This window comes from Odontomachus brunneus, unplaced genomic scaffold (genome assembly GCF_010583005.1).
Source record: "Odontomachus brunneus isolate Ranch 3 - 2012 unplaced genomic scaffold, Obru_v1 Obru_scaffold_032, whole genome shotgun sequence".
Taxonomy (NCBI): Eukaryota; Metazoa; Arthropoda; class Insecta; order Hymenoptera; family Formicidae; genus Odontomachus; species Odontomachus brunneus.
Window position 1 is genome coordinate 825,825 of NW_022639482.1, and position 18,665 is coordinate 844,489.

General features: G+C 37.5%; 1 protein-coding gene and 1 pseudogene across 6 annotated transcripts in view; both read right to left on the reverse strand.

Annotated features, from left to right (window-relative positions):
• LOC116843356 (F-actin-monooxygenase Mical) overlaps positions 1 to 18,665 on the reverse strand; it is an 874,436-nt gene that overhangs the window by 800,993 nt on the left and 54,778 nt on the right. For all 6 annotated transcript variants that reach the window (XM_032813731.1, XM_032813733.1, XM_032813730.1 and 3 more), the window contains exon 2: positions 6,174 to 6,513. In XM_032813731.1, the coding sequence (XP_032669622.1) occupies positions 6,174 to 6,461 (288 nt within the window). In that variant the 5' untranslated portion in view covers positions 6,462 to 6,513. The remainder of the gene's footprint in view (positions 1 to 6,173; positions 6,514 to 18,665) is intronic.
• LOC116843357 lies at positions 8,462 to 14,435 on the reverse strand (annotated as a pseudogene).

The window sequence follows — 18,665 nt, forward strand, 5'->3', positions numbered from 1 at the left end:
GCCTCATGTTGCTGTTCCGGTTAAAAACTATTTGGAAAATAGCGGATGGGAAGTTCTGGCTCACCCGCCTTATAGCCCAGACCTTGCCCCTTCCGACTACCATTTGTTTCGATCGATGCAGAACGCTTTGACTGGAATACACTTCACTTCAGAACAGGGTATCAAAAATTGGCTCGATTCATTCTTGGCTTCAAAAGATGAACGCTTCTTCCGCGACGGAATCCATAAATTGCCAGAAAGATGGGAAAAAGTAGTGGCTAGCGATGGACAATACTTTCAATAATGTATTAATTCATTTTATCATTCAAATAAATGCGTTTTTCAAGCAAAAAACGGACCGAATTAAGTTGTACACCCAATATGTACTCTTTCTACACAAATACATCGGCTGTTTTTCAACAAGGTATACAGATGATAGTGTAAAACTATGTTTAACATAAAATATTCCAACCATGATGCAGTGTTATACTGCTCGACATTGTAAACAGCTAAGTGTAAAATATATCTATATCATCAACTTTTCATAATATTTTATGTTTAACGTGCAATAATTATGTTCATTTATAATCATTTATAATTGTAAATAATCATTTATAATTCTAAAATTGTATAGAGAAAGAAGATTATTGTTTAGTCATTACCCAGACAGCACAAATGTCCAAAATTGAGTCATAAGACGTCTTTAGGATGTCAAAGACATGTTTAAGGCAATATTTTATAAACTTATCTTAAAGATGTCTTAAAAATGTTTCAAAGATGTCTTATGACCCGATTTTAGACATTGTGCTAGGTAGTGTATCAGAAATTAGGTCCAGAGTTCTAATTATGTTCCAAAGAAGTACCTTCTTACAACAAAACACAGTGTACTATGCGTTCTAGCTGAAAAACAGCTATCATTATATAGATAGCTGTTGGCAGCTCCGTTGGCAGCTTTTCTTTATATATGTTCTGATTTGAAATTCCTGAAAAAATGTGGCAATATATAAAACTATTATAACGTTACAACAATATTTACAATAAAAATTCATACAAAAGGCGTAAGTGCTAATTACTTACTTAGGTATACTATATATGTACATGAACTCAATGGCCCTTTCACCACAACTACGTAATAGAAATTCACTGGATATGAGAGTTATATATTAATTCGGCATGGATGGAAAATTAAAATGGCGTCATGTGCACGCATATGTTTATCCCCGTTTTCGCTTGCACATTTTCTTCCACTTTTTATATATAAGTTTCACCCCCCTGAATTATCCCGGAGCTGCAAAACGTGCCAGCAGGAGCGCTGAAACACTTGCCACCTCCAAGTAAGACGCTGCGACACACGTGAAACTAAACCCTCAGGGTAATATGTACCCAACATCGATACTGAAACACACACGTGCCTCTTATTTTCAGACATTAACAAAAGCACACTCAGCGGCAACTAGAAGAACGAAGTATCCATCTTCCATTTGCAAGCATGGCCAAGCCAAACATTGAGTAAATGTCGACAAAAAAAAACAAACACACGCTGAAACAAAGCGTGACCATATCCAGGACGCTGAAATAAGCGTTATTCCTTTCCAGAAGCAAGAAAAAGTTTCTGCCCAGTATCTACAAAAAAACCAGAATCCCCAGACAAGAGAGACTGGTAGAGGTCTTATTCTCGGAGACTCCGCCACCACCAACTTCCAGAAAGACTAACAGAAGTCCGCCACCAAGGACTCCATCTCCGACGCCACGACGATCAAATACGCCAACATTTTCTCCTGTAAAGGAAGATAGCTCCCCGGAGAAGGTTGCAAGATCACCACCACGGCTGCGCTCAGTGATTCACTTTCCCTCTCCACCAGACCAATCAGAGTGGAAAATCCGGCGAATTGCGTTAGACTCAGTTCGCCCTACTCGGCTTCCACTCCGCATGTTGCATAAGCGATATCTAAGAGCCAGGCGGTCGTTCTCACCTCGCTATGACAAAGAGAATGATAAACCGTCTTTAAACGCCCGCCAAAGGCGAACTTTGTGACGCCTCAAAGAAAGAGAGCACCTCAAAACTGTACATAAATCTTAAGATAAACGTATTGTTGTTGATATAAAATTGGGAATCGAGTGAAAATATCTGCCTCTCCTAGACACACTCACTCCTGTATCTACATTCCCCAAATATTCTTACGCGAGATGCATTAAATCTGTAGCGTCGTTACTAATTAACGTTGTAGACGCGTAGCTAGAAGCTGCAACGAAACGGTTCCTGTGCGCTGTGGTAACCAAGAAATTGGTACGCGGAGTTGAGTCGCGATGATGCGACTCAAGGACGGCGGTATCTCGATCACATGTGTTGCGATATCAAGATCTAAACAACGGAGTCGAAATCGCGCGCTGACGCCTCACTATCGGCGGAAGCTCGATCGCTCTAGTTTTCTAAGATTTTGGAGTCGGATTGGAGATCGCGCATAGGCGCCTCCACGGCGACTCGGTTAGTCATGTCTTCACCGACGGAGAATTGCACGAATCCCCGAACTGAGAAGAAGTTAGGCGGCTGTCGACTACACGTATCCACGAGTCGACGGAGCGGTACCTAGAAAGGTCTAGGAGGCGACGACGGTGCTGCGGTTGACGTATTCGAGAGGTACTTCTGCTGTCAGAGCTTAGCTCTTGTCAGCGGAGTGTCTCGAAAAAACTGCGTATCGTCGAGGTTTTCGTGACGACTTTTATATACTGAATCTCGCATGATTCGGTGTTGTTTTTGCGGTCGATTGCCAATATGTTTACATTTTCTCGTTCCGATTCGATTCTTGTTTACCAGTTTACTTTATTCTGTTTATCGCATTGTTTTCCTTGATGCGCTAGGTTGGGAGGATCGTTAAAATTATTTATTGTTATTATAAAAAAAGTAGTATTTAATAAAAAAAAAGCATTAAACGTAGAAACAGTGCACCATGTAGTTTGTAGCTTAATACGTTGGCAATAATGCACTTTGCAGGCAGGTTAGATAAAACATTAAAATTCTCAAATTTCACACTTATCCTATTGTTCATCGAAATTATTTAATTTATATTGGTGTCCTCTGCATGAAACAATGCAGACAAAACAAGACTTTACGACGTAACTTTATTATACTTATTTATAAGTTATTCGTTTGACACACTCAGCTGATTACAATGTTGCCGCATTTCCACAGTCCAGTTACTAACTCTTTATGACAATCGCAAAATTGTCAAATAAAAATTAATTTCTCTGAAACCGTATTGTGAAAACTAATCAAATTCTGCAAATAGTTCTGATAATTCAGGATCTATTAGTATAAAAATACTTAAATTTTTGATACTATTTTTTCTATACGTACTTGTTCTATACGTATTTGTATTCATTACATTCAAGAAAGTTGCTTTTGCCATAAGAACATGTGTAAAATTAACATAATAATTACTCTTCAACAGTTTAGTGAATCGACTTAAAATGTTTTTCAGTATTATAGATAATAAAGGAAAAGTTACCCAAAATTGTATCAAATTGTTACTATTTTTATACAGCTCAGATATATCCTTAAGGTCATGGGGATTGATAAAGTCATATATAATACTACTATATGCCTAACGGAATTCTCAGCGGTACTGCAACACTACGGTGCAGACAATGCTCGTCTGTTTTTATCTGTTCAATATCAGTGTTCTGTCTATGTAAAGCGCATGCGTGACATTTGTCCTTCCACCATGGTCTAAGCCAATACGATTTGACCTGACGCCATATTGAAAACTAACCTCATAAATTTTGTAAGTGTATGTTCACCAACATTCGTATAGTACAAGGACTCTGTCACGAAACAAAAAATAAAATAAAATCAGTGCACAATGGTAAAATATTGTTGTGTGTAAACAAAAATAAGCTAAAAACGAGGATTTTAGTTTACATAAGTAAATTATAGACGTGAGCAAACTTCAATATGCAGTTTCTTAAATAAATCTGTTTATATTTTGTCGTCACGCTTGCGCATTGCAATCATTGAACACTTCCCTCACTCTTTCTTATTGAGGCAATAACTGTCCATCTTCTATCCTTCAGTGTTGGTTGTAACGATACACGAATGTAACGTTACGAAAGACGTCGCCGAACATCGCGACTAGCGAATATTCGACGCGCCGCAAATATAACAACCCGGCATACAACCGCAAGACGCATCCTTTGCGCCGAATACGAAGAGGCCGTTAGGCGAACGGCCGCAAACGATAAACAAGAGCGCCGACCAACCGCGAAGACATCCGAGATGTCACGAAAGCGTCAGGAAAAGCGTATAAAACGCGAGCGATAATCGATCAAAATCAGATCGGCCTCGACTTAGATCCACTTAGGAACCAAACCGAGATACCGCTTTCCGCTGCGAATACGCAGGTTCCGCTCACGAACTGTTCGGTCAGGAATACCTAACAATCCGATTCCGCTTACGAACTACTCACAGTTCGGTCAGGAATACCTGACAATTCGCTTCCGCTCACGAACTGTTCACACAGTTCGGTCAGGAATACCTGACACTCCGCTCCCGCTTACGAATTACTCACAGTTCGGTCAGGAATACCTGACATTCCGCTCCCACTTACGAGCCGCTTACAGTTCGGTCAGGAATACCTGATACTCCGCTCCCGCTTACGAACTACTCACAGTTCGGTCAGGAATACCTGACACTCCGCTCCCGCTTACGAACTACTCACAGTTCGGTCAGGAATACCTGACACTCCGCTCCCGCTTACGAATTACTCACAGTTCGGTCAGGAATACCTGACATTCCGCTCCCACTTACGAGCCGCTTACAGTTCGGTCAGGAATACCTGATACTCCGCTCCCGCTTACGAACTACTCACAGTTCGGTCAGGAATACCTGACACTCCGCTCCCGCTTACGAACTACTCACAATTCGGTCAGGAATACCTGACACTCCGCTCCCGCTTACGAATTACTCACAGTTCGGTCAGGAATACCTGACATTCCGCTCCCACTTACGAGCCGCTTACAGTTCGGTCAGGAATACCTGATACTCCGCTCCCGCTTACGAACTACTCACAGTTCGGTCAGGAATACCTGACACTCCGCTCCCGCTTACGAACTACTCACAATTCGGTCAGGAATACCTGACACTCCGCTCCCGCTTACGAATTACTCACAGTTCGGTCAGGAATACCTGACATTCCGCTCCCACTTACGAGCCGCTTACAGTTCGGTCAGGAATACCTGATACTCCGCTCCCGCTTACGAACTACTCACAGTTCGGTCAGGAATACCTGACACTCCGCTCCCGCTTACGAACTACTCACAATTCGGTCAGGAATACCTGACACTCCGCTCCCGCTTACGAACTACTCATAGTTCGATCAGAAATACCTGACACTCCGCTCCCGCTTACGAACAACGGATACCGATCGATTCGGAAAACCGTCGGACCTGCGCCGCTTAAACTGGCGACAGCAAGGATCCCGACTTCAACCTTTCGTAGCCGCAGTCTCGTAAAACCGGCCACACGCGCCGACCGCAGACGACCAAACACGAAAAGCGATCATTAGGTCGCCACCATCACGACCAACTGTTTTATATTCGCGTACCATCGACGAGATTGAATAAATCGAAGACTACATCCATAGTGCAGAGTACTTCTTTAACCTTCCACTAACCCTGGCACACGGCTCCGCCCGTACCATATCGGAAACGACGGGACGTTACATGGTACTCTCGCTTATAGGAAAATTTTTATGTTAACCATACTACTATATAGTAGTATTACATATATGACTAAAGTCGGCCATATTCGGCATAATTTTCTAAATAAAGACCAGAATGTTGCTAAAATGTATGAGAAAATATAGATATCTTCGAAATTTTTTATAGAATTCTATAATAATATATCATTTTTTTCAATGGGCTACCACATAAAGTTAATACATTATTATTCAAAAATCTTTTTTTTTTAATAAGTTAATAAAATTATTTTTCTAAACTATCAGGAATCAAAGAATTACTTTTAACTGCAAATAAAATTATCAACAAAAAGCCCATTCTTTTTTTAATAAAATAAACTTGATATTAGCAATAATTATTTTTTGTTTGTAATCAGTTAACCACTTTTTGTTTTTTATATCTGGATCATTTATAATATAGAGATAGAAAACAAAAATAGAAAATAGGGAAAAAATACTTACCCTCGTATTTGGACATGCTTTGCCACGACTGTAACATTTATGACTAGCCCGCTGATCGAACTTCTTCCACAATGCTTGCGCCTTCCATGATCGTAGTTTCGTCTTTAATTTCGGATAAAATTGATTAATAACGTTCGGTCGGATCTTCAATAATTCGCATAGATGCCTATAATAGCCCAGAATAGACTTCAACGTAGTGGCATTGCAAAACTGATCAAACACTTCGTTGGCTAATGCTATTTCCGGTGAATTGGCTGCCTGTCTTCTACTTATTTGCTGTTGATCCATTACTCTAATTTTTTGTTTTCAGCTACACAATAATTCATCAGTTCTTCATTACCTGCAATTAAAAATATTTGTTTATGATACTTATCTCGTCTTGAATATTATGCATTTAACACTACATTCTTATGTCGCTACGTATATCACCAGACATATAATTCATATATATATGATCGTATAAAAAAGAAATAAAGAGAGAAGGGACCTTACTTTTATTTAAAGAATTTTATTTAACTCTAAATTGCTTGTAGTTAGTCCGTTCTTACTAGTTTGAAGTGTAGATTAACATGATTAACAATGAGTTATCTAAGGCAATTTAAGGTTAATAACTACTATTAAATATTTTGCAAAAAAAATAGTCCAGAACTACTCGGACTATTCGACATTCAGATATGTGCTATTATTATATATTAAGTCAAACTGAACAAATTTTATCATTTTACAAATAACCATATAAATTTTTAATTATTAATAAAAGAAAATTGTTACATAATTGTGCACGATAATGCATGAATTTTCTTTAATTAATATCTAAAAATCTATATGTTCATTTACAAAATGATACCTTTTTATACAGTTTGACCTAATGTATGAGTATACAATGGCAAACGACGTCACAGCTTATCTACTATATCACGCGTGATCATTCACTATTCTTCTTTAATTAATATTTCGAAATTTATTGCGAATATCACAAAACAATATGTTCGCGGAGCGAGTCGTCTCTCGTTCGTTATTTCCGAGTTTTCTAGTATGTTCGCGGAGCGAATCGTCTCTCATTCGTTATTTCCGAGTCTTCTAGAATGTTCGCGGAGCGAGTCGCCTTTCGTTCACTATTTCTGAATCTTCTAAAATATTCGATCTCGAAGATTCCTCATCAGATTCAAGTTCCTGACGCGTAATATTTACATGAGCGGCTCACCGCTATGCCGTGTCAGGATACGCTATACCGTGAGTCATATTTTCGGAAAGACGTTGTAAACACCAGAAATCAAAACATAATTCCGCGAATCCATGATTAGTCACGGGCAAAACCAAATTCTCGACCTGAGATTTCCGCGTCGACCAAACAGATGCTTCAGCAACCAATCAGCTTGCTCCAGCTGGTAAGATCGCGATATAAGGCTGCGTTCGAAAACAACACCCGTGTGTATTATATCACACTCGATTCGTTCGAAAACATCTAGTAGTCACACTGAGTAAAGATCTATGGTCGTTCGAAAACCATATCTTGTAGAACATTAGTGTGACTTTTCTCCACTCGCTTTTTCACGGTGAGTTCGGTGGAAATAGTGGCGGGTGGCAGAGCGCGGAAATTTGAAAATAGAGAGTAGCAACGTTTACACTTATTTTGTATTTGGTACGCATATCAAATTATCGGTGTAGCTAAAGAGCTGAATGTGACATTGTAATCACACATAAGAAACATTTGAGTTGAAGATGGTTAAATTAATCGCAAAACGTCATATATTATGCATGGTGACAAAGGAAATCCGCAAAAGGATGAAAAAGGAAATTTTTACGTATTAGATACGATAGATAAGTAATAAATAGTTCTAAATCCTTAACTTGTCTAGGTTATATTTCTTTTGGTACATTTTTGTCATTTTTATCGTATTTAATTGTGTATTATATCATGTTACAGAAAATCAATTGTACGCGATTATCGATTCCGAAAATTTAAGAAAATTTTTCAACATAGATGAACATCCTTTAGTTCCTTCTTCTGGTAAAGATTAATTCATTATTATTGTTATGTTGCAAGTTATTGTTTCTCTGAAGGAAACAGGTATATGTTTTATGATTTTCATATTTTTTTACAGCATCCATAGATATATCGGAGAAACATTTATATACAAGTCAAGAATGTGACGATTTCATAGAATCTGAAACATCTGTACCTGTAGAGATGCCTGTAATAAAAGCAAAATCACAGGAGACACCTGTGAAATGAAAAGACGAAAATGCCATCAAAGTCTTAATAAAGTTATGGCAGGATCATAAATCGCTTTTCAAAAGTTCCACAATGAAAAATATGGAAGTGTGGCGGATGATATCTGACAGTCTGCGAAAAATGAACCTTAGTTGGATTTTTAATCCCATACAATGCGAAAATAAATTTAAAGATCTTAGAAGGCACTATACTGCAACAAAGGACCACAATGCACAAACAGATGTACAACTTAAAACGTGCAAATTTTGCAATTAAATGAGAGAAGTATTAGGTATGAAACCAAATGTTAAACCTGTTGCTATTGCATCTAATCTGCTGAAGAGACGTTCCTCTGTTTTTCAAAGTGGTTGTTCAACTTCACAATCAGAAAACCTTTCTACATCAGAAACATGTGACGACAGCGATAATCAAGAAATAAAAGTAAATAGAAAAGAGAAAAGTATAAAAAAAGCTAAAACGAGAATGGAACGTCAACTAGAGGCTTGGGCATTAGCTAATCAAGCTGAAACACAAAAGAGGGAAGAAGCATGAGAGAAACGTCACCAGGAAAACATAGAGAAAAAAGAAAAAGCCATTAAAGCTTATGGAAATTTTATGTCGAAACTCCTTGATAAACTCTAAATGTTAGTTTTATTTTTATTGGAGAGTTGTATTCTTGTTATATTCCGATTAAAGCTAATTGATGTTTAGTTCAAGTGGCTCTTAAATTAAGTATAGTACTCAACAAGAATGCAGCGAAAATACAACTTTCTATTAAAAATAAAAATAACATTAGCGATTACGCGCCACAGTAACAGAAATGCTGTGATACATTTTGTGGTACCTTTGTTTAAAATACTATTAGACTTTGTATATAATAGATAGTATTTGTTGTAGTTTTGTGAGGAATGTTTAATATTGTTAAACAAATTGATTTTTTTTTTTATTCAGAGAGATGTACTATTTGAAAAATTTTAATTTTTTTTAAATTTTGTTTAATATACAGTATCGAATTATAACGACAGAGACGAGATGTAATATGAGTCTTTTAGTTCTACTTTTCTAAGAATGTAATTTTTATTTTGATTAAGATGCATTGAAATAAATTGAATTATTTAAACTTAAATTTGATTTAATACTTTTCTTTTTACTTTTAATTATAACATCTCTTATTAATGCGTACATACTAATACGTAATATGTTATACAAAATACTGATACATACTGATATAAAATTATAATTTAAACATATAATTTTTCACTTTTCTCATTTCCGCCCTAGAGAAAAGTTTCATGATCGACCTCCTGACATATACAATTTCTAACAAATCTAACACTCTTGCAGACATATTTAATTTGTAATTAAATCCTAAGACACAAGTATAACTAAATAATTACGCTTTGCTTCACCATTTGCATCATTTGCAATAACTTCCTGACAAAATTCATCATTTGGGTCATCTTGTCCCTCAACAATAAAATCATCAATGTCGTCATTTACACCATCGAGACATATATTATGAAGCACATAACATGCTATTATAGTAAAAGGAATTAAATCGTCTCTATTCATGTCCAAATATTTTAAACGTCTCCATCTTCCCTTCAGCAGAGCAAAAGCTCGTTCAATCACTTGTCTCATTTTACAAAGGATCTTGTTAAATTTTTCCTGTGCCTGTGTTGCATAGTTACATTTGCTAAGTTACGAAAAGGTGGAATGCACCAAGTCAAAAGAGGATACGCTTTGTCCCCAATGATGAATTCCTGATCAGGGAAAAGGGCCTGCATATTTTCTTGAACTGCATGCCATAAATCGGAGTTCCTGAAGACTCGCAGATCACTAGTAGAACCCGCAAAACCAGCAAAACAATCTGTAAAGCTAAGTTAAGTATCACAAACGGCTTGAAGAGTGATGCTGAAGCGCTTTTTTCTGTTCATATAGAATTGGCTGTTTTCCTGCAAAAACACATAAAATATTATTTCTTCAAATTAACAAAATATATTGGGAGTGTGAATAAGTTCTCGCCGTTTCACCATCAGATGGCGGTATAAAAATTTTGTGTGTATAATTCAAGATGATGACGCATCTATATTGAAGTTCTATAAGCTATGTTTAAAATCAGTGCGTGTCTTTGCATTAACCTATAAAGAACATTTTCTTTTCGTAGCGTAAAACATGTCAAATTTCGTGCCAAATAAACCGTTTTTGCGGGGAATTTTACTGCACTACTTTATTCAAAAGAAATCTGCAGCTGAAGTACACAGAATTCTTGTAGAAACCTATAGTGATCATGCTCTGTCGGAAAAAACATGCAGAGATTGGTTTAACCAATTTAAAAATAGTGATTTTGATGTTCAAGATAGAGAACGCAGTGGTGCACCAAAAAAGTTTCAAGACGAAGAATTGGAAACATTACTTGCTGAAGATCCATGTCAGACGCAATCCGATGTTGCAAAATCATTAGGAGTTGATCGAACAATAGTTTCGAAACATCTGACAGCATTAGGAATGATACAAAAGGAAGGATCTTGGGTGCCATACGAACTGAAGCCGAGAGACGTCGAACGGCGTCTTGTCACGTGTGAACAGCTGCTTCAACGACAAAAAAGGAAAGGTTTCTTACATCGTATTGTGACTGGTGATGAAAAATGGATATACTACAGTAATCCCAAGTGTAAAAAATCATGGGTTAAGCTCGGCGAAGCAGTAGCATCAACGCCAAAGCGGAATATCCACGGTTCCAAGCTCATGCTCTGCATTTGGTGGGATCAGCTGGGGGTAGTGTATTACGAGCTGCTCCAATCCAACCAAACCATCACAGGAGATCTCTATCGACGACAATTGATGCGCTTGAGCCGAGCATTAAAAGAAAAACGGCCGCAATATGAGCAAAGACATGATAAGGTGATTTTGCTGCATGATAACGCTCGGCCGCATGTCGCGTCACCGGTCAAAACATACCTGGAAACGCTGAAATGGGAAGTCTTACCCCACCCGCCGTACTCTCCAGACATTGCGCCTTCTGATTATTATTTATTTCGATCGATGACTAACGGCCTGGCTGAGCAGCACTTCACTTCGTATGAAGAAACGAAAAAATGGATCGATTCGTGGATAGCCGCAAAAGAAGTGTCGTTTTTTCGACGTGGAATTCTAATGCTGCCAGAAAGATGGGAAAAAGTAGTCTCCAGCGATGAGCAATACTCTAATTGACTTGTTTTTTTATTATTTTTTTTTAATAAAGGATTTATTTTCACAAAAAACGGCGAGAACTTATTCACACTCCCAATAGTTTCGCAATCACTGGCGCTTTGACATCAATGTTGAAAAACAGGTAGTGGAGGTAAATATTTATTTTCATCATTTGTCCGTTTTCGTTTTTTTATAAATCAGTGCTCGGTATCAAAACGCTGGTGTTTGCATGTGGATGCACGCTTATTTTTTATACAGTATAATAAATGCTATTTTACTTACTTTAGGACTTTTTACTTCAATATCAGTACCATCAATTGCACCGATGACATTAGGTAAACCACCATATTGTCTGAATTTTTCTTTCACTCTCAGTAACTTGTCAACTGTTGGCCAAACAATTACATCATTAGCAATGTTGTTAAGAGCTTCAATGACACGCATGAAGCAGTCACTCAATGATGACTTGGCCATACTGAAACGATCGGCTACAGATCTAAACAAGGAAATAAATTATAGTTATTTCGTTAATTTTCACATGTTGTAACAATAAATAATTGACAATATGATATCCTCTGTACCTATACGAATCTGGAATAGCCAGCAGCCACAAAACCGACAACAGTTGGTTTCTTACCGGTGGCATGGGTCGGCCTGTATCATTGGTAATAAATAATGTTGGACTCAAACGCCTCTCCAGATCTCTCCAGATTCTCAAAAGTGCATCGAGTCATTCGAAAATGCTCTCGGAAGGTTTTTTCGGTCATCCTTAGAATCGTATGCGATACGTAACCTTCGCACCGTACTGGCGTTTTACCACCTCGCAATTTCAATCGCATTTTACACGATACAAGATCAAGTTCTTCGTCACTATCACTGCTATCCGACATAACATCTTGCAATAACTGGTCAAAAGCGATTACAGCCAGTGCTAATATATATTTCCGACGAACAGAATCAGCCATTTTTATTTATGTGACATTACGACAATACACACTTCATATAACACTATATAATACGTACACGTTCGAAAACTCCCATCGATAGCATACTCACTGGTTCCACTGAGTCGTTTTTCACCAACCACCACATAATGTGAACTTGGAGTGTTTTCGAACGCGCCCTAAGGACGAGATACTCTCGAAAAACCACGTTCCGTCACAAAAAGTTTCGTTGAATAATTCGAGTGCGTGCAACTAAATTCTCGTTTTTCAGCACGACGGCCAGGCATAACTCATATTCATTAAGGAAACATATCGATCGTGATTCTTGTGCGGTTAATACGGCGTTCTGTCACTATTGTGCAGAGTAACCTCGGAAGTTGACGCGCCGCACTATCAGCTTTAATTTCGTGATCTTCCCAGGTATTCGGAAACGAATACGGTTACCTGGCTCGAGGCGGTTCGCCTTACTCTTTCGGCGCCTTTTCGGTTCACCGGTTTGACTTATCCGGTTTATTTTATTGTATCGTCATCGATGTTGTTGCGTTTTCTCGCGGATTTCGCCGCTGTGAAACGAAGAAGCTTGCGCTCGCGTCTCCTCGCAAATCACCGAATCAATATTTCCGTATCTCCGCCCGTGAGGACGGAAACCATTCTGTTCAACAAGATTTCCGTTTCGCGCCCGGATGGCTTATTTGAGAGTGGCAAGATTTCCGTGCGCACGATTAACGGCTTCTATCGCTTATGTCTGCGGGGGATCCTGAGGACTAAACGTTGTTTTGTAACAGTCAATAAAGCAATTTGTGATAAAGGAGCCGATTATCGATTCTAACCGACCCGTCCTCCTCATGGATCCCTCTGCAGCGCCTCGCCCTGCGCTGGGCATTCTTCGGTCGTATTCGCTGGTGATTCTAGCCCGACGAATCCGCGACAGTATAAGACTATTATGTTCACTTCAATCCGTTCTACGTTTCTACAAAAATTGTGAAAGAAAGTCTAGGACACTTTGTATACTAGCAAATATTGTTTTAGTAATATAATTCAACGTAATTCGATTTATTCTCTAACATGTTTGTATTTTGCGTTGGGGCCAGCAATTCGTATAATGTTGTGGAGATTAATTCTCCAATTCTAATATTAAAAAGTCGGGAAATACCTCGCTTCTTCCTTTGTCTCCACAGTTTGTTGTTTATGTTTTAAATCTCGTTGCGTTTAGGACTGAGGAACCACTGCTAAAGAGTATTTCGTGCAAGTAATAACAACTCTGTCAGCCGTCTCTCAATCCGCGAGGCATCAAAGATAAAAACGTAAATATGGGAAAATCAAAACAAAAGGAAAAAGAAGAATTTATTGTAATGAATTAACACTTTGTAGAAGAGTATACGAAACACATATTACGTAGTTTCCACGAACAACGTTTTGAACTGGCGCTCTAAAAAAATCGGTCTTTTTCAAGACCATTGAAAAACCACACACACAGACATTGATCCTCTTCAGAACTACCAAATTTTCTGAACGTAGAAAATAACATTTTCAAGAAAAAAACAGAGGGACAATTAAAGAGAAGGACAAAAAACAAAAAAAAAGTATAAAAATCGGACCATTTAATAAAATTTTTATTATAAGATTTTTTTTTCAATCGATTTTTTATGTTTTTGTTCATTGAAAATGATGATTAACCAATTAGTTTATTAAATATATGAATAAATGGATAATAAATAAACTATTTGATATCATCAGATAAAAAAAAATTCCCGTGTCAGCACAGGGCGGGGCCTCGCGCTAGTCTACGGCACTGCGCGAAAGTCGCACGCGACACGCTATTGGTCGAATTTCCTGGCTAATAGCAGTCGCCCGGCAAGCGAAAAACCCGGGTTCGAGTCCCGGCCTAAAACCGCGCTCTCGATATTTTTCTCTCTCTGGAACGAAAAAGATACGCAGATCTCGAATGCACGGCGTCCCGTCGCCACCTAGTATGCTCTCCTCCTTCTTTGTTATTAATACACAGAAAAAAATGGAAGAGGAACTTCCGACTCAGAATTTCACCCTCTTTCACATCTCCAGAGGAAAGTCGTCTATTATGAGATACCCTGCATATATTTCTAAAGTCAGTTACCACTCCCATTATTTCGGAAACGATTCAAAATCCCTAAAAATCGCGAACACGTGTGTGCAATTATTTCAGGGAGCTACTTTTTTAAGAAAGTGGGGTTCACCCCCTAAGAAAATACAAAGCAGTACCCAACTATAAAATTTTTAATGGAACACCCTATTTTTTCATTGCATATTCTTATAGGTAGCTTATTTCAAAAGCTTTTCAAAATACTATAATAAATTATTTTTTTGTTAAATATTTTTCGAGTGCTAGAAAATGAGGCTTAAAAATCAATAGCATATGTCGATATGTGCGCACACAAACAATGCGGCGCTTTGAGTGCTTCAAAACTTGAATGGTCCGAGTCCCTTCCAGTGCTAGTAATATCCTCTCCTACATGCTGTAAAAGTACAATTCTTAAAATTTTTAATCGTCATAAATTCCACCCGTTTAAAATACATATGAAGCAAAAGTTATCAGAAAACGATTTCAACGGTCAAATCCAATTTTGTGAACTTATTTTAGAAAGAATCGCTGAACATGATCAATTTTTGAAAAAAAATTTGTTTTAGTGATGAGAACTATTTCTTTCTAAATGAATTAGTTAATAAACATAATGTACGATATTGGAGAGACTCACATTCTTATATTTTGAGAGAAGGCCACACACAAAAGCCAGACAAGGTGAATGTGTGGGCAGGGATTTTAGAAGATCACACAATTAGACCTCTATTTATTGATCACACAATTAGACCTCTGTTTATTGATAGCAATTTGACATGTGATTTGTATTTGGAACTATTAATAGATACAATGGATCCTTTAACTTTTTAAGTATCACTGATACCAATAAGAATCACTTAGGATCAGACAGTTGAAACTTTATGTACTATTTAGAGTGTTTTTTTACAATACTTCAAAAAAGTTATTTATAAAAAAAAAGTTTCATGAAAGAAACTAGAACGTTCCATGAATTATGCGTCTTAAAGAGTTGATTACAATCATAGTCGAAAATACTAGAGATGTCGAAGGAAATATAGAATTTGATATAGATAATATCTTTTACCAAAAAATGGGTGTCCTATTCATTATGTTCGCCAAGTATGTACCCATCTCAATGAAATGCATCCCAATCGATGGATAGACTGTCGAGACCCAATTGAATGGTCACTGCGCTCACCTGATTTAGTTACCAATGATTTTTTTCTATAGAACCGTTTCAAGTCAATAATATACAAAACCGCCCCTAACAGTATCAAAGACTTTAAAGTGAGAATTATGACAGCTTATGGAAACATATCCAAGGAAACGTTTCAGAATGTAAGACAGGAGTTTTCTAATCGATTAGTTTGCTTTCAAGAAGTGAATGGTGTTCATTTTAAACAACAATTACAAATCCAGTATCTATTTTTTAAAAATAAAAATAAAATAAAATAAAAATTAAAAAATAAAATAAGAAATAAAATAATTTATAAGAAAAAAACTTTTAAAAAGCAATAAAAAACAAAAACAATACAAAAAGAGAAAAACAATACAACAAAGAATAATAAAACAACAAAAAACAACAAAAGAACAAAATGATAAAAACAATTAAAAAAAATAATAAAAATAATAAAACAATAAAACCAGTAAAGAAACAATAAAACAAGAACAAAAAATAAAAATAACTAAAAACAATAGAAAAAAAATACGCTTATTATCTCCATATCTTAGATAATGCTAACACATTATAACTTTCAAGTCTCATAATTCGAAAAGTACTTAACAAATTATTTTATTATACTGTTTTGAAAAGCTCTCGAGATAAGCTATAAGAATATACAATAAAAATAGGGGGTTTCTCTTGTTCCATTCAAAATTTTAAAGTTGGATATTCCCCTTGTACTGCCTTAAGAGGAACAACCTCCTCCGAAACATTTCCCTGACTATCCCTAATTAACAGCATAAAAACAAAAGAAAAACAAATGTATTATACTCGAAAAGCATTAATTACATATCCTACGAGAAGAAAAAGTAAAAAAGAAAAGAAAATACTGCACACAAACAAGTCATCGACTGGATTCAAACGCTCGCCGCCGGTTTAAAAATAATCGACGCGGGAGCCTCAATCCATTCAGCCACGCCGCCTCACTGAAAGAGAGCCGCAACTTTCGCTTATATACGCTTCCGCGACCCAAACTTTATATTGTAATTTCTCATAAACAAAGGCCCATTTGTATAAACCCCATTATGATGTTGATGCTCAACATCGCAGCTATCAAACGAGCTATGACTTGTTCAGAAATCAATTTAAAAGGTTGTGGCATCTCCTTGTTAGTTTCAAATAATTCATCAATTCATGCATTCAGATTGTGGATTTTAACATACGTTTCGAAGGTGTATCTAAAACTAGTCAAACGTTTGAATTGTAACTACAGCGCGCGCGCACACGTACACTCTCACATGCACTTCCACCCACTCAAGAACTCGTGTGCCTGCGCGAAGCCTTATTTCCCTCGTGTTATCGCCGTGGGTCCTCGCTATCGCAAAATCTTAATACAAATGTTTAAATGATTATAATTCTGCAAAAAAAAATCGTAGAGACCTTGGTGCCTGCCCTGCGTTGTTCTCGTCTCGGAAAGCCTTTTCAAACGAGCCCTCACTCGACAACATATGCCATTTAAGATTTGCCAGCCCCCTCTCCGCCTCTCTTCCCAGGGATGTGGGGTTGAATGTTTTTATGATTAAATGATAGACTTTATAATCCTATTGTATCTCTATAAATTTCAGACCACTACCTCGATCCATTCAAAAGTTATTTAAATAGTCCGGAACTTTTGGCGGGCAGTGTATAATAATATCAACTTGATGAGAAACGCTATCGAGTATCTCTTACACGAAGAAGAACGATTTTCAGCAGATTTTTAGAGAGCAGTGTTTTTTAAATAAACTAAACTTATCAATAAAAAGTAGATATTACAAAAAAACGTGAATTTTTCTCATTAAAGTGAAACAAGAACGAAGTTGATACGTGCAGTAGATTCGAAGATACAAATTTATTCATGTTTTGTTTGTGTATTATGTTTTTTCGCGAAATTATGTCATTGAAATAAATCGACGTCATCGTCATCTTCCTCTTCGCAATATACTGGGGTGTAAGTTTACACCCCAGTGTTCCACCGCAAGATGGCACTGGCGTCGAGCTAAGCGCTATGCGCGGTCAACGTACAGGATATTATTATTATTTATAGGATTCGTTTCCGGAATAGGTAAGTATTTATACAAATAAAGATATCCTAATAAACTCAATTAACTAATTAATTATTAATTATTCTTTTAATTATAAATTATTAATTATTTTTTCAGTCTCCAACTGAAATTTCCAAAAAGTTAACGGTCCCGTACGACCCCCAACTCACGACCAAATCTTTGAGAATCGTCGCGATTGTCATTCTTCGTGAGATGGTACGGCCTTTCTGTACTTAGCGCCCAACTTAGTGGATTTGATATCGTGGTCGTGAGGAAGAGGCCGGCAGAAATTTGCCGGCGCGGCGGACAGGCGACTGTCCGCCTTAGCGAATTAGTAAAGTCGTCGCAAAATATTCCGTTCGAAGTTGGCCCGGGTTCATTCATTTTTGTATTTCGGATTATCGTGATAGATCCATTTTTCGTCGCTAGTCACGATTTGCAATAAAAATTTGTTCTTTATGGCTTGTAAACAAACAACTAGCGATAGAAAGATGATTCAAAATTGTAACATTAGTCAATTCGTGCAGCACCAATTTTCCTCTTTTATAAATCTTTCCCATGGCGTGTAAACATTTTAAAAAATTCTTGACATTTAATGCTTCTGCCAATTCTTTGGTGGTTTGAGATAGATTTTTACTCGATAATGCTTATACAATTCGGGGTCTTCAAACTTTTTTGGCTGACCTGTGTGTGTGTTCGCGTGTGCGTGTGTGTGCGTGTGCGCGTGCGTGCGTGCGTGCGTGCGTGCGTGCGTGCGTGCGTGCGTGCGTGCGTGCGTGCGTGCGTGCGTGCGTGCGTGCGTGCGTGCGTGCGTGCGTGCG